General features: G+C 41.9%; 1 protein-coding gene across 13 annotated transcripts in view; it reads right to left on the bottom strand.

The window, feature by feature from the left end:
- Positions 1-17,379, bottom strand: part of YEATS2 (YEATS domain containing 2) — a 112,155-nt gene that overhangs the window by 23,890 nt on the left and 70,886 nt on the right. For all 13 annotated transcript variants that reach the window (XR_008524093.2, XM_054553060.2, XM_063722363.1 and 10 more), the window contains 5 exons: positions 15,342-15,600; positions 14,124-14,285; positions 11,804-12,003; positions 10,222-10,380; positions 2,013-2,189 (listed from right to left, as the gene is read on the bottom strand). Coding sequence is in view for 12 of the 13 variants with exons in the window: in XM_054553060.2 (XP_054409035.1) it covers positions 2,013-2,189; positions 10,222-10,380; positions 11,804-12,003; positions 14,124-14,285; positions 15,342-15,600 (957 nt within the window). In the remaining variant the exon portion in view is untranslated. The remainder of the gene's footprint in view (positions 1-2,012; positions 2,190-10,221; positions 10,381-11,803; positions 12,004-14,123; positions 14,286-15,341; positions 15,601-17,379) is intronic.

Here is a 17,379-nt window from a genome sequence, read left to right as displayed (position 1 = left end):
GCCAGCAGCAGGGAGGGAGGGAGTGGGGATGGTTAATGGGTACAAAAATAGTTAGAAGGGATGAGTAAGATGTAGTATTTGATAGCACAACAGGGTGATCAAAAATTCACAATAATTTCTTATATATTTTATAGTCACAAAGAGTACAATTGGTTTAAAAAAAAGATAAATGCTTAGGGTGACAGATACCCCAATTACCCTGATGCGGTTATTACGCATTGTATGCCTGCATCAAAACATCACATGTACTCTGTGAATATCCACATTGATTATGTACCCATAATAATTTAATTTTTTTTTTTTTGAGATGGAATCTCGCTCTGCTGTCCAGGTTGGAGTGGAGTGGCGCAATCTCGGCTCACTGCAAGCTCTGCCTCCTGGATTCATGCCATTCTCCTGCCTCAGCCTCCTGAGTAGCTGGGACTACAGGCGCCCGTCACCATGCCCGGCTAATTTTTTTTTTTGTATTTTTAGTAGAGACGGGGGTTTCACCTTGTTAGCCAGGATGGTTTGATCTCCTGACCTCGTGATCCACCCTCCTCAGCCTCCCAAAGTGCTGGGATTACAGGCATGAGCCACTGCGCCCAGCCTAATTTAAAAATTTTAAAAAGGAATGAAAACCAAAATTTAAAACTTTTGTGGTTCAATACTATCAAGAAAGTAAAAAGACAGCTCAGAGTGCGAGAAAATTTTTGCAAATCTGGTAAGAGACATATCTAGAATATATAAAGTACTCCTACACTTCAATGATTAAAAGACAACCAACTAAAAAATGGGCAAAGGATGTAAATGGATAAAAGATATACAAATAGCCAATAAATACATGAAAAGATGCTCAATATCATTAACTATCAGGGAATTGCAAATCAAAACCACATTGAGATACTAGTTTATACCCACTACAATAGCTATAATAAAAAAAAAAGGACAAGAACAAGTTTGGGTGAGTTGTGGAAAAACTGGAACCCTTGTATATTGCTAGTGGGAATCTAAAATGATGTAGCCACTTGGGAAAACAGTTTAGCAGTTCCTCACAATGTTAAAAAGAGTTACCATAGGCCGGGCGCAGTGGCTCATGCCTGTAACGCCAGCACTTTGGGAGACTGAGGCAGGTGGATCACGAGGTCAGGAGATTGAGACCATTCTGGCCAACATGGTGAAACTCCATCTCTACTAAAATACAAAAAATTAGCCGGACGTGGTGGTGCGTGCCTGTAGTCCCAGCTACTTGGAAGGCTGAGGCAAGGGAATCGCTTGAACCCCGGAGATGGAGGTTGCAGTGAGCTGAGATCTCGCCACTGCACTCCAGCCTGGCGAGAGAGCGAGACTCCATCTCAAAAAACAAAAAAAAAGTTACCATATAATCCAGCAATTCCATCCCTAGGTATACAGCCAAGAGAAATAAAAACGTGTTTATACAAAAACCGGTACACAAATATTCACTGCAGCATTATTCACAACAGTCAAAAAGTAGAAAATAATCCAAGTGCCCATGAACTGATGAATGGATAAACAAAATATGGTATATCCATCAAACTGAGTATTATCCAGCCATGAAAAGGAGTACTGATGCAAGCCACAACGTGGATGAACTCTGCAAAGTAATGCTAAGCATCAGAAGCAGACCCAAAAGGACATGTTATATGACTCCCTTTATATGAAATGTCTAAAATAGGCAAATCCAAAGAAAGTAGGTCAGCGGTCGCCTAGAACTACAGAAGGGTGGAATGGGAGTGACTGCTGATGGGTATTGGGCTTCTTTCTGGGATGATAAAATGTTCTGGGATTAGATGATGGTAATCACAGTTGCACAACCATGTGAATGACAAGCACTACTGAACTGTATATACAAAATGGGGACTTTTATGGTATGTGAATATTTCTTTAAAAAAAAAAAAAGCAATAGTTGAGTATTTTTAAAAGGTCCACTGGTATGCCTGCTGGACATCTTCCTTGTATCTACACCACTTTCATGTCTCATTAGGATTCTCTACTGACATGCTATTTCTCACCTGTTGTGCAGGACCATTTGCTGAGAGGGCCACAGCTGGAGAAGTGGCAGTTGTGATAACCCCTCCTGCTACTCTCAGCATTGTGGTTCCAGGCTTTGAGAGCTGTGAGGTGGTTGGCACAGTCTTCAAGGTGCTATCGGATATTTTCATTAGAGATGCCTGTCCTCCGTGGGCTGCCTGCGGAAACAAAATGGGCAGAAATAACCATGTTGCCTTGGATAATAGACATAACTCATTCCTTACTGACAGTTGAGATACGCCTCAAGACTTGGAGAATATCCAAGAAAGTCTTACCAATCAAACCTACATGAGGTGTTCACGCACCTTTCTAACAAGCTCCAAATTTTATGACCTTTCACCTATAAATATCCCTTTACCCCAATATAGAACAAGTAAATAAACGCATTTGCAAGTTACTATTTGGCAGCAGTATCTTCAAAGATAACAGGTCACTTGTTTTCAAAATACTTGATTACAACATGCTCTTAAATGTACGTATAATCTTTAAACATGAAAATCAACCCTAGACAGGGCCAGATTTAAATGGGTAAGGTTAATGGTCTTCTAAATTAGATATAGGCTTATTAGCATTTTAGTACTGGAGAACCATTTACAAATTACATATTTTTTATTTTATTTTATTTTTTGAGACAGGGTCTTGCTCTGTCACCTAGGCTGGAGTGTAGTGGCACAATCACAGCTCACTGCAGCCTCGAAATCCTGGGCTCAAGTGATCCTCCAGCCCCAGCCTTTCGAGTAGCTGGGATTACAGGCATGTGCTACACCTGGTTAATTTTTTTTTTTTTTTTTTTTTGAGACGGAGTCTCACTCTGTCACCCAGGCTGGAGTGCAGTGGCAAAATCTTGGCTTACTGCAACCTCCGCCTCCCGGGTTCAAGTGATTCTCCTGCCTCAGCCTCCCGAGTAGCTGGGATTACAGGCATGTGCCACCACGCCTGGCTAATTTTGTACCTTTAGGAGAGACAAGGTTTCTCCATGTTGGCCAGGCTGGTCTCAAACTCCTGACCTCAGGTGATCTGCCCGTCTCAGCCTCCCAAAGTGCTGGGATTACAGGCGTGACCCACCGCGCCCAGCCTTTTTTTTTTTTTTTTTTAATGGCAAGAGTATGCAATTTTGGCTTTCAGGCCATAGGACCTCTGTTGCAACTCCTCGGCTCCATGATTACAGCATAAAATGAGTGTGGCTGTGGTCCAATAAAATGTTACTTACAAAAAACAGGAAGCATCAACAACAATTGCAACAAAAAGGAAAACCAAGCGGGACCTAATTAAACTAAAGAGCTTCTGCACAGCAAAAGAAACTATCAACAGAGTAGAGACAACCTACAGAATGGGAGAAAAGATTCATAAACCATGCATCCGACAAAGGTCTAATATCCAGAATCTATAAGGAACCTAATTTAACAAGCAAATAAACCTCATTATAAATAAACCTCATTAAAAAGTGGGCAAAAGACATGAACAGACATTTCTCCAAAAAAAGATATACAAATAGCCAACAAACATGAAAAAATGCTCCATATCACTAATCACCAGAGAAATGCAAATCAAAACCACAATATCATCTCACACCAGATATAGGCTGTAGAGAAAAGGAAAGCCCTACACACTGTGGGTGGGAATGTAAGTTAGGTCAGCCACCGTGGAAGGCAGTTTGGAGATTTCTCAAAGAACAGAAAAACAAAGGTTGGGTGCAGTGGCTCATGCCTGTGATCCCAGCACTTTGGAAGGCCACTTCAGCCCAGGAGTTCAAGACCAGCCTGGGCAACCTTGACCCTGTCACTACAAAAATAAAAAGTTAGCTGGCCATGGTGGCACAGGACTGTAGTCCTAACTACTTGGGAGGTTGGGATGGGAGAACTGCTTGAGCCCAGGAGGTCGAGGGTGCTGCACTCCAGCCTGGGTGACTGTGAGACCCTGTCTCAAAAACAAAACAAAAAAACTTAGAACTACCATCTGACTCAGCAATCCATGTGTATATATCCAAAAGAAAATAAATCATTCTACTAAAAAGACACATGCACCCCTATGTCCATCACTGCACTATTCACAATAGCAAAGACATGAAATCAAACCAGGTACCCTTCAGTAGTGGACTGGGTACACCATCAAATACCACACCGCCATGGAAAGGCAAGAAATCATTTCTTTTCAAGCAACACAGATGCAGCTGGAGGCCATTATCCTAAGTGAATGAATGCAGGACAGAAAACCAAAGGCTGCATGTTCTCACTTACAAGTGGGAGCTAATCATTGGGTAAATGTGGACACAAAGATGGCCACAATAGACACTGAGGACTATGACACAGGGCAGGGAGGGAAGGGTTAAAAAACTATTGGGTACAATGCTCACACCCTGGATGACAAGATCAATCATGCCCCAAGCCTCAGCATCATGCAATATACCCAGGTAACAAATCTGCACGTGTACCCCCTGAATCTAAAATAAAAGTTGAAATTATAAAAAACAGCAGCAACAACACAAACAGGAAGCCTTGGCTGTAGTTTGCTGAAATCTGGTCTAAGTGACTGCTCAGTGTCCCAAATTAATGCACTCCACAAGCAGACACCATTTATCAGTTTCTGAGATCTTAGTATGTGCCAGGAAGAACAGAAAGCACTTGTACATACCTTATGTCATCATAAGTCATTATTTTCACTAACTGTATAGGGTAGGTTTTAGTCCTGTCTTAGAGATGAAGAGATTAATTTAAGCTCCGTGACTTTACCAGGGTCACACAGCTAGCAGTATCTGAAAAAGTTATGACTAGATTCCACAAGTAACAGCCATGGCATAATTTGCATTGGAGCTTTATGCAAATAAAGACCACAATGAGATATGACTTTGCACTCACAACAATGGCTAAAATTAAAAAGAATGACAATCCCCCGTGTTGGTGAGGATGTAGAGCAAATCAGACTTCCTATTACTCTGGGATAGTCAAACAGTACAACCATTTTACTAAACCATTTGTCAACTTCTTATAAACATATATGTACCCTATGATCAGGCTGTTCCGCAGAAAAATATCTGTATAAGAGTATTTATAGCAGTTTTATCCATGACAGCAAAAAAAAAAAAAAAAAAAAAAACCCAAACCTGGAAATAATCCAAATGTCCATCAACAGGAAAGTGGACTCATGGAACAAAAATAGAATAACTCTGGCCGGGTGCGGTGGCTCACGCCTGAAATCCCAGCACTTTGGGAAGCTGAGGCAGGTGGATCACCTGAGGTCAGGAGTTCGAGACCAGCCTGGCCAACATGGTGAAACCCTGTCTCTACTAAAAATACAAAAATTAGCTGGGCATGGTGGCAGGCACCTGTAATCCCAGCTACTCAGGAGGCTGAGGGAAGAGAATCACTTGAACCCAGGAGGCGGAGGTTGTAGTGACCCGAGATCACGTCATTGTACTCCAGCCTGGGGGACACAAGCGAGACTTCATCTCAAAAAATAAAAAAATAAAAAAACTCAAGAATTGGCCGGGCGCGGTGGCTCATGTCCGTAATCCTAGCACTTTGGGAGGCTGAGGCGGGTGGATCACCTGAGGTCTGGAGTTCGAGACCAGCCTGACCGACATAGAGAAACCTCGTCACTACTAAAAATACAAAATTAGCCAGGCTTGGTGGCGACTGCCTGTAATCCCAGCTACTCGGGAGGCTGAGGCAGGAGAAATGCTTGAACCTGGGAAGCGGAGGTTGCAGTGAGCCGAGATCGTGCCACTGCACTCCAGCCTGGGCAACAAGAGCGAAACTCCGTCTCAAAAAAATAAAAAAATAAAAAAATTAACTGAAGAATAAAAAAGAATAAACGATTAACACACATATAGATTAATCTTGGAAACATTACGTTGAATAACAGAAGCTAGACATAAAAGACTACATACTATATAATTCCACTGACATGAAGTTCAAGAAAGACAAAAGCTAATCTATGGTGAAAGAAACAGAAAAACGGTGATAGAAAAATAAATTTTTTTTTTTTTTAATACAGGGTGTTGCTCTGTCGCCCAGGCTGGAGAGCAGTGGCACCATCACGGCTCACTGTAGCCTCAACTTCAAACTCTCAAGCCATCCTCCCACTTCAGCCTCCTGAATGGCTGGGACCACAGGCACGTGCCACCATGGCCCAGGTAGTTTCTTTTTTTTTTTTTGAGACGGAGTCTTATTCTGTCGCCAGGCTGGAGATCTACGCTTATGATCTATGCATTATTTTATTATATCTTTAAGGATGCGGGGCTAAAAGGAAAAAGCATTTAAAGCTTTGAATTTTCTTGAGCCTGGTTTGGGTAGTTTCCATAGGTTTTAATATGAAGTACTGTTGTGATGGTTAATTTTATGTCAACTTGAGTGGGCTGAGGGATGCCCAGATACCTGGTAAAATATTATTTCTGCAAGAGACCAGCATTTGAATCAGCAGACAGAGTAAAGAAGATCCGCCCTCGCCAACGTGGGCAGACATCATCCAATCTGTCAAGGACCTGAATAGAACAAAAAGGCGGACAATGGGCGAATTCTCTCTCTCTCTTCTTAAGCTGAGACATCAATCTTCTCCTACCCTTAGACATCACAGCTCCTGGTTCTCAGGCCTTCAGACTCCAGGACTTAATGCCAGTGTGCCCCTCACTCCCACAGCCCACCAGTTTGCAGGCCTTTGTAGTCAGACTGAATCACACCACTAGCTTGCCTGGTCTCCAGCCTGCTAACAGCATGTCGTGGGACTCCTTGGTCTCCATAATCACAGGAGCCAATTCTCATAAGAAATTTCCTCTTAATATCTATATATATTATATTTGTTCTGTTTCTCTGGAGAAACCTAATGAAATTGTCATTTGTATTAACAGCTAAATCATCCGTAATTTATTTGGATTTTTTTAATCCAAGAATTTAGAAGAGTATTTTAATTTCCAAGTTTTTTTGGTTGTTATTGATTTGACTTTATTGAGTAACAGAATGAAGCACATTGTATGCTACTTTTGAAATATACTAAGAGATTCTCTTTGTGGCCAAGTATATAATCAATTTGTTAATGTTCCATAGACATACAAGCAAAATGTGTATTCTGTGTCTCAATGATACAGAATTAAGCCTGTTAGTAGTGTTATTCCAATACAAATCTTTTATAATAAAAAAGATTTATCCACTTGATTAGCTAAATGCTGAGAGACATGTTAAAATTCTTCTCTGTGACTGTAGTTTCATCAAATTATCCTCATATTCCTAATAGTCTTTGCACTTTATGTATTTTGCTGCCACAGAGTTCACTGCATAAACATTTGTGCCATTTTATCTTCATTGTGGACAGCAATACTCTCAGCACCAAGTCCAAAAAAACCAGAAAAGGCAAAAATAAATAAATATATTCTACTGGTTGTGTTCAAAAACTAGTTGAGGAGCCCAATAGTGGACAAGCAACTATGAAAAACAGACAAGAGGCTGCAGAAGAAAGCCTCGCCAAGTGATAAAAGCCTTACGTGGGACACACCAGTAGAATCTGCCACAGAGGCGTGGAAACACGCTAGATATGCTCCACATCTGGAGACAGCAGAAGTTTGAGGCAACCAGAAGGGTGACGTGTTGGGTACTGCGGCAAGAGCAGCCAGTTCTTTTCAGTTTCCAGCGTTCTCCATGCCCTGAGCCCCCCGCTTCCTCCTTCCTGTGGCCTGTGGTGCTTGCTGTGTTGGTTTGAGACAGATCCACATATGTAGTTGGAAAAGGGAAGAGTATTTTAACAGCTCTTTCAAATACTGTTGTTACTCTTCTCTGATGCTACACTAAAGCTCAACAAGTGGAAGTTTCTTCAAGTTTAGTTGTATTATGCAATCTGAAACCACAGCAATTTAAAGTTTTCTGTTAGATCTTGAGTCAGAAAGATAAAAAATTTAAAAAAAAAAAGTAAAGGCCGGGTGCGGTGGCTCACGCCTATAATCTCAGTACCTTGGGAGGCTGAGGCAGGCAGACCACGAGGTCAAGAGATCGAGATCATCCTGACCAACATGGTGAAACCCTGTCTCTAGTAAAAATACAAAAATTAGCTGGGCATGGTGGTGGGCGCCTGTAATCCCAGCTACTCGGGAGGCTGAGGCAGGAGAATTGCTTGAACCCAGGAGGCGGAGGCTGCAGTGAGCCAAGATCATGCCACTGAACTCCAGCCTGGCGATGGAGCAAGGCTCCGTCTCAAAAAAATATATAAAAAAAATAAATAAATAAATAAAAATAAAGTTTTCTCTGTCAAGTTAAAATCCGTTGGTCAGGGACTTTTGCTTCCACATAGGAAACAGAGGGCTATAAAGCACGGTTGCTCCTACCCTAACAAGAAAAGGCTGAATACACAACAAAATCTTATTTTTTTGAAACATATTGGAGGGCTGCAATCTCAAAGTAGCCAAGTAATCTGAAGATTAAAGATAGCCAGTCCCTGCAAGGAGGGAGGGGCAACAGGAACTGTCTCACCTGTGCACTGCTGCAACACAAGCAGGTATGAAATCTGAGGAAGATTTAGAAGAACTGCCTACAGTGAACTGCAGGGCCTTGTATCTGTTTAACATGGGTAAGGACATTCGACAAAAATGAAATTAGGACACCAAATGCTGGTAATCTGAAAAGATCAATACAACTGATAAACCTCTAGCTAGACTAATCAATAAAAAGAGGACACATAATTACCAAAAGCAAGAATGAAAACGGGCTGGGCGTGGTGGCTTGTGCCTGTAATCCCAGAACTTTCGGAGGCCGAGGCGGGCAGACCACGAGGTCAGGAGTTTGAGACCAGCCTGACTAACATGGTGAAACCCCGCCTCTATTAAAAATACAAAAATTAGCCGGGCGTGGTGGTGAACTCCTGTAATCGCAGCTACTCGGGAGGATGAGGCAGGAGAACTGCTTGAACTCAGGAGCCTGGGCAACAGAGCAAGACTCTGTCTCAAAAAATATATATAAAAAGAAAAGAAATAAACAACCTGAACAGTCCTGTATCTAGTAAATAAACTGAAACTGTAGTTTAAAACAGTAGTATAAAAAACCTTCTCAATTAGGAAAACTCCAGGCTAATATGGCTTTTACAGGTATATTCAATTAAACAGTTAAGAAATAGTACCAATTCTATATAAACTCTTCCAATAAAGAGAAAAGAAAGGAAAAGCTTCCACTTCATTTTATGAGACTGGTATTACCCTGATACCAAACCAGACAGAAATTACTAAGAAAACTACTGACCAGTATCCCTTGCAAAAATTCTAAACAAGGCCAGGCACCGTGGCTCACACCTGTAATCCCAGCACTCTCGGAGGCCAAGGTGGGCAGATCACCTGAGGTCACGAGCTGGAGACCAGCCTGACCAACATGGAGAAACCCCGTCTCTACTAAAAACACAAAATTAGCTGGGCATGGTGGTGCATGCCTGTAATCCCAGCTACTCACTCACTGTCTGGATACTATAGCTGAAACTGGCCCATTCTGGATCTTCTACGTGAAGCCCCTCTGGAGAAATTTTACAACAAAATGTCAAGAAAGCTTTGTTTCTTCTAAAGAAATATGCGTTTTTTCTTTATCACAAATAGTGTGACTTTAAAACTGACCATGCTTCTCATTTTGTCTTTGCTATCACATTTATACCTTGATTTTTTTTAATTGTGCAAGATATCTTAAGTGTTTGCATATGAGAATAACACCTGGGGCCTTAATTTTCTCATTCTACTTATATTTTCCCAAACCTCAAGATTCATTTTTGTTTTTCTATATTTTTTATTGTTCATTTTCTTTCTTTCTCTTTTTTTTTTTTGAGACAGAATCTTGCTCTGTCACCCAGGGTGGAGTGCAATGGCACGATCTCGGCTCACTGCAACCTCCGCTTCCCGGGTTCAAGCGATTCGCCTGCCTCAGCCTCCCGAGTAGCTGGGACTATAGGCGCACACCACTGTGCCTGGCTAGTTATTGTACTTGAAGTAGAGACGGGGTTTCACTATGTTGGCCATGTTGTCCAGGCTGGTCTCCAACTCCTGACCTCAGGCAATCCACCCACCTTGGCTTCCCAAAGTGCTAGGATTACAGACGTGAGCGACCACTCCTGGCCTTATTGTTCATTTTCTTATGTAACCTTAATTTCTTTGTGAAAAGAGAGAAACTACATGTAAATATGTAAATAAATGCCATAATCACCGCATATTTGGGGTGTGTGCATGGGCATATTTACCTGTGTAAACAACGTGGTTTTCTGTCCAGAGATGACTTTTAGCGTTTGTTGTCCTTGTGCAGAAGATGTGCTGACTCCCAGTGTTCCTTGGACCACTGAACCAGTGGTGAGTTGTTTTCCAGAAGTCTGGGGTGATGGCTGGCCAACTAAAAATGTGCCCTAAGTTAGAAAAAATATAAAGAACTAATCGGTAATTTCTTAAATTCAAATGGACTATTCTGATCCCTTAAATCACATGTTAACATCCCATGTTACAAGCTACAACGCTCTCCCCTTTAATTCTGCAATGTAGGCAAAATAATTCAAAAGAATATTTGTGCTCTAAGTGTTACTTCCATTAGTTATCCCCACTTCTCAAACTTTGCACTGTAGTTACAGAGCAGCCTGTTGAAAACTCATGTTTTGCAATTTAGTCCTCAAAGCTGGATTTAATCATTCAGACTGATACCATCTTCTCAATAAGAACATCTGGAACCAAAATTCTATTACTTTCCTTCAAAAAGAGCCAAGACTTCAGTGACAAGAGGAGAGGAGGAGGAAACCTGTTCCTAATCAAATCTAACTTAACTCTAAATATTACAACTTGATACCATCTCTTTGATCACTCCCTTCTATGAGCAACTTTTCAACTGTACATTAATACTGTTTATTACCTCATGGATTTGGGAGGCAATTAGCATAGTAGAAATCTTTAAGGCAGGAAGATCTGGGTTTAAACCCAAATTCTTTTCCTTTTTTTTTTTTTTTTGAGACAGAGTCTCACTCTTTTCCCCCAGGCTGGAGTACCATGGAGTGATCTTGGCTCACCGCAACCTCTGCCTCCCGGGTTCAAGTGATTCTCCTGCCTCACCCTTCCAAGTAGCTGGGATTACAGGCGTGCACCACCACACCCGACTGATTTTTGTATTTTTAATAGAGACAGGGTTTCACCATAGACTAGGCTGGTCCTGAACTCCTGACCTCAGGTGATCTGCCTGCCTCGGCCTCCCAAAATGCTGCGATTACAGGCGTGAGCCACCGTGCCTGGCTTAAACCCAAATTCTACCATTGGCTTCGCAGGAAGATCCTGGATAAGTTACTAAAATCTTTCTCAGTCTCTACTTCCTCTTCTCTCAAAGCAAGCATACAAAGATAAAAAGATATAGTTTTTTTTTTTTTGAGACAGGGTCTCACTCTGTCACCCAGCCAGGGTGGAGTGCAGTGGTACGACCTCAGCTCACTGCAGCCTCAACCTCCCAGGTTCAAGCAATCCTCCCACCTCAACCTTCGGAGTAGCTGGGACTGTAGACGTGCACCACCACGCCCAGCTAATTTTGGTATTTTTAGTAGAGACGGGGTTTCTCCACGTTGCCCAGGTTGGTCTCAAACTCCTGGGCTCAAGCGATCCACCCACCTCGGCCTCCCAAAGTGCTGGGATTACAGGCGTGAGTTACCACAGCAGGCCAAAATATAGATACAGATAACATGGCTAAGGTGTTAGTATTGAACCCTGATCCCAGCGCTGTAAAGGTAAATCAATTATAATTAAGCATAGTTATCCAATAGCTAAATGATTTAAAATATCAGTTACAGAGAACCAGACCTGGGGAGTTTGCTTGAGGATGTAAGATGTGTAAGTCAGGTGCTGAGATATCCCTCCAGGGCCAGCAGTACTTTGAGTTCCTCCTCCTGCTGTTCCTCCTCCTCCTCCTGTGCTGCCGCCTCCACCGCTGCCGCTGCCTCCACCACCTCCTCCTCCTCCGGCACCACTCCCACCACTGGCAGCTGAGCCAGACTGGAGATCTAAAAATACAATGAATGACAGCAACATCATAAAAAGTATCGAGCAAAGCTTTAACATAAAAAACAAATGAGCCCAGAGAGATGTTTCCCTTTTAGTGCCATTCCTTCTCCTTTCCCATTTTCCTCCATCTTTTCTGTAATCTACCTATCCTGTGACAAGAGTGAGAAGAACTTCCTAGATTTTAGATCAAAATCTATTTCCTTTCAACTGCATGACAGCTGACTGTATTTCGGCTCTGAGTACAATGAAGATACTTTGACGTGGTCATAGGAGATCAAGAGAAGGCTTGCTACTGACATTTTCTAGCCAAGTATTAATTTTTGAGACGGAGTCTCACTCTGTCGCCAGGCTGGAGTGCAATGGCAAGATCTTGGCTCGCTGCAACCTCTGCCTCCCGGGTTCAAGCGATTCTCCTACCTCAGCCTCCCAAGTAGCTGGGACTACAGGCACGTGCCACCATGCCCAGCTAATTTTGTATTTTTAGTAGACAGGGGGTTTCACTATGTTGGCCAGGATGGTCTCGATCTCCTGACCTCATGATCCGCCCGCCTTGGCCCTCCAAAGTGCTGGGATTGCAGGTGTGAGACACTGCACCCGGCCTCTAGCCAAGTATTTTAATCAACACTTAAATGTGCTCAGATAGGTGCTTCCCAACTTTTGGGCATCTGATTCAATGTCAGTGAATTGCTGGAATTTAGTGTAACTTTACAGTGCTTGATGCTGTCTCCCTGTCTTGGGAAAAATGAAGACTTTCCTTAATTTACAATGACTCCAGGACCCCATTCTTTTTTGCCTTTCAAATCCCACTTCAAAGCCTTGAAGTCTTTTTACTTCTCTTTTGGTGAGATAATGCATTTGAACTACCTGGACTATGAATATTCACTCAACAAATACTAACTTCCAATTTCCTTCTCCACCTTCATTCCAGTGATTATTGGAATAGCTTCCTTCCCAATGGTTTATTTTTGCCCCAAGGATATCACAAGAATCTAAGTAGCTCCCTGGATGACTTTTGAAATATTTACATTGTCCTTTTCTTACATATTTAACTTTTGGACATACCACTGCTTAGGTATGAGGAAAAAATACCAAGTGAGAGTGGAACTGACCCATCATGGTCAATGAACCCAAGGACGATGAGCTGACACACTGCATTTTGGCAAGGGCGGTTAACTTCCAATGACCCTGAATGCTGTACCCTTCTACTTCTGACTCACAGGGAAATAATTTCCTTTTATCCTATCCTTTTCAACACTGCCCAAACTGTTTTTCTCTATATGTCAAAGCAAAAGTTTCTGTAACTGCAGATAAACCGCCTCACTTCCACGGGGCTTTAAGACTTACACACCTAGGTAGAGTCTGTATTTCTCTTTCCATCTCCAAACCTAGCAGAAGTAAGGAATACATCCAAACCAGCTGCCCCCACGCTTTGTGGCATCAGGGACCAGTTTCATGGAAGACAATTTTTCCATGAATTGGGACAGGAGGCGGGGGGTGGTTTTGGGATGAAATTGTTCCACCTCAGATCTTCAGGCATTAGATTCTCATAAGGAGCACACAACCTAGATCCCTCGCATGCACAGTTCTCAACAGGGTTCGCGCTCCTGTGAGAATCTAATGCCACTGCTGATCTGATGGGAGGCAGAGCTCAGGCAGTTATGCTTCTTCGTCCATGCTCACCTTCTGCTGTGTGGCCCAGGGGCTGGGGACCCCTGATCTAAATGAAGTCAAACGGACACACTCGATTCCAATCCTATGCCAACTTATCCCCAAAAACAGACTTCCAGCTTCTATAAGTAGATGGATCTTCCCTCAGGTATCACCAGATAATTTTCAGACACCACTTCATTCATAGTTCATGTAGACAGCTTTTTCCCAACAGCCTCACTAGCCATCTCTCTCCAGTGATTCATCCCTGATCGCAAACGCTGAGGAGCAAACCCACTTCTAGTTAAATTATCGTATGTGTTAAATCCATCTGGGCAAATGCTACCATTACACCACCCAATAGAGTTACAGAAATGCTTCCTGAAACAGATAAGAACTGCCCTCAGATGGACAGGATGAACACACACAGAGAACCAAGAACCAAATGATTCAACCCAATGGTTTCACTAACTAGCATTGTTCGTAGCTCGCAGGATGGCTCCTTGAGGGATCAGCAGCAGTTTTCCTTTTCCTGAAGGGTTCTTGCTGTTTGTAGTTAGGTAGAGTTTAGTGCCAGGAGGCAAATTTGCCAAGTTGGCCAAATTAGTGGCTGGTAGTTGCAACGTTGCCATTACTAAAATAGTAAAGGAGAAAAAATTGTAAGATAAATTGAAACTAAGGGCAACACTCTAAAATTAAAATACAAGGCAATAAATTCTTATTTTAGAACACTAACAAGCAATAAACTCAAAGTTTGTTTCCCAGATGCACAATGCTTTAAAGACTGATATTCTTAAATATCTTGCTAATTAAAAAATAATTTATAGACCAGAAAAGCCTGCCAGAGGCTCTTTATATCTGTATATTAATAGGGTGATCATATGTCCTGGTTCTGCCTAGAACAGTTCTAGGTTACACCTGTCCCACTGTAATTATTAATAATGACTCTTTTTACTCTCCAAAGTACTGTGGTTTGGACGATTAATGAAATAATCACCCTATCTATGGAGGATTACATATTTTCCCCCATTTGTTTAAAGTCAAAGTTAGGGCAAATTTGTGCTCCTAACTGGCAAGTACCGTTGGCCCTCTGTATCTGTGGATTTCACATCCATGGATGTAACCTACCTCAGATAAAAAATATCCATATATTTGGGAGAAAAAAGGATGAGTACATCTGTACTGAACATGCACAGACTTTTTTCTTGTCATTATTCCTTAAACAACACAGTGCAACAACTATTTACATAGCATATACATTGTTATTACATTGTTATTTACATTGTTATTAGGTATTAGAATAACCTAGAGATGATATAATGTACACCAGAGGATGTACATAGGTTATACGTAAACAGTACAGCATTTTACACAGGGGACTCAAGCATCTGTGGATTTTGCTATCTGCAGCAGGGGGTCCTGGAACCAATCCCCCACAGTACTGAGAAATGATTTGTTCGTGTGTGTATGTGTGTGTGTGTGTCTCTGTGTGTGTAAACTTAAAGCTAAATACTCACAGACCTTTATGTGAAATGTCCCATAAAAAAGAACAAACATTTCAATACACTTCTTATATCATCAACCTAACTAGGCTTTCCTAGACAAGATCAAATAGCAAATAAAATCACTAGCAAAGGAAATTTTGGACAGAGCTTCTGCTGAAAGGGTTCCCAGTGATGATCCATTTTACCTGAACCCTGGGATCCACTCTTCTGAGGACCAGCGGCAGTAACCTGGGCCTTGGTTAAGGTCTGCACTGGCTGAGCAACAATGGTTCCTCCACCTCCACTCACAATTGCTTTGGCAACTCCTTGGGTCACAACTTGCTTTGGCCCAACTGCTTTGGAGACAGAAGAGCTGGCCTTGGCTACCAGGATCTGGCCACCACTGATCGCCACAGCCTGCTTCACTGTTGAAGGTAAAGCAGACCCAACCGGTACCCCGACAACCTGTTCAAAACACAGCAGAGTCCAACGGTGCTTCGAGAGCTCTTAGAACAGCAGTCACTGTTTTGGCAAAGAGCAAAATAAAGGCCTGCACATAATACATGCAGCCTAATTCAGGCATCCAGGAAAGCTACCCACACAGGTGTGAACGGCAACCGTATTTCTTACACTTGGGTATTACAATAGAAGCTTAACAATTGTTGTCTTGCCTCAGCTACTTTTTATAATTTACTTTAATAGAAAATTTGGGAAATTCAGAAGTATAAAGAAAAAAGTTTGACTAGGCGTGGTGGCTCATGCCTGTAATCCCAGCACTTTGGGAGGCCAAGGCAGGAGGATCATTTGAGGTCAGGAGTTCGAGACCAGCCTGGCCAACATGGGGAAATCCAGTCTCTACTAAAAATACAAAAATTAGCTGGGCATGGTGGCACACACCTGTAGTCCCAGCTACTCTGGAGGCTGAGGTGGGAGAATCCCCTGAACCTAGGAGGCGGAGGTTGCAGTGAGCTGAGATCATGCCACTGCACTCCAGCCTGGGTGACAGAGTGAGACTCTAAAAAAAAAAAAAAAAAAAAAAAATTAGCCAGTACAGTGGCACACATCTGTAGTCTCAGCTATTCAGGAGGCTGAGGCAGGGGAGGATCCCTTGAGCCTAGGAGTTCAAGGCTGCAGTGAGCCATGATCATACCACTGCCCTCCAGCCTGGCTGACAGAGCAAGACCGTGTCTAAGAAAAAAAAAAAAAAAAAAAGCAAGAATAATATTGAACTGTATTAAAAAAAAAAAAAAAAAAAAAAGACCCTAGTACCCAAATAATGAAAATTATAAGCATCTAGTTCTGAAAGTAAAATGAATTCTTTTAAGAAAATACTCAGGACTGTTTTTAAAACAAAGTCAACAGTAGCATGTTAAATTAAAGGAAACAATGAATGGCAAATTGGAGCAGTGTTTCCCACTCCCCAGCTCTTTATTTCATAAAAAGAACTTCTCACCAGAAACCAGATGAAGAGACTTCCACAAGGTTAGAAGAAATGCAAATGATCTACCTTCTTAAGGCAAAAAAGACAAAATAGGAAGTGCTGTTCACCCATCAGATTGGGGAAAAATAAAAGTTTAAAAGTCTGATAACACCAAGAAGTTACTAGAGGCTGTGGGGAAAATAGGAATTTGTGCTCACTGTTGGTAGGAAGATAAATTTGGACAGCCATTCCAGAGAGGCACTGGCCTATCTGCTAAAACTGAAAATTCACATACCCCCATATAGTAGGAATTGTTTTTAGGAATATATCCTAGAGAAACAGACATGTGTTCAAGGGAACATATACAACAATGTTCAACATAGCACTATTTTTACCAAAAACTGTTAGCAACCTTAATGTCTGCAGCATGCAACAACATTCTTAACATCTACAGATAGAGGAATGGACAAACTGTAGCATAAAACAGACAATGAAAGGTCATACTAAAAATAAATGAACTAGAATTACATATATTAGTGATATATTAGTGTAAACAGACTGGAAGAATAAGAAAGCGAAAAGGGAGTTGCAGAAAAATGCAAGTAGAAATATGTTTTACGTAAACCTTCAAAACACAAACAACATCACATTTCCTATGACTATGTATTCATGTAATAAGGGCATGGAGTGGAAGGCTACACATCAAAGCCGTGACGGTGCTTGCTGCCTCTGGGAAGAACAAAGTGGACTTCAACTTTATCAGAAATGTTTTATTTGGAGAAAAAAGATCTGAAGTAAACATGAATATGTAAATTTGGGGTGGA

The sequence above is a fragment of the Pongo abelii genome, chromosome 2, assembly GCF_028885655.2.
Source record: "Pongo abelii isolate AG06213 chromosome 2, NHGRI_mPonAbe1-v2.0_pri, whole genome shotgun sequence".
Classification (NCBI taxonomy): domain Eukaryota; kingdom Metazoa; phylum Chordata; class Mammalia; order Primates; family Hominidae; genus Pongo; species Pongo abelii.
The sequence above is the reverse complement of the archived record's forward strand: the minus strand, read 5'-3'. Positions and strand labels throughout refer to the sequence as shown.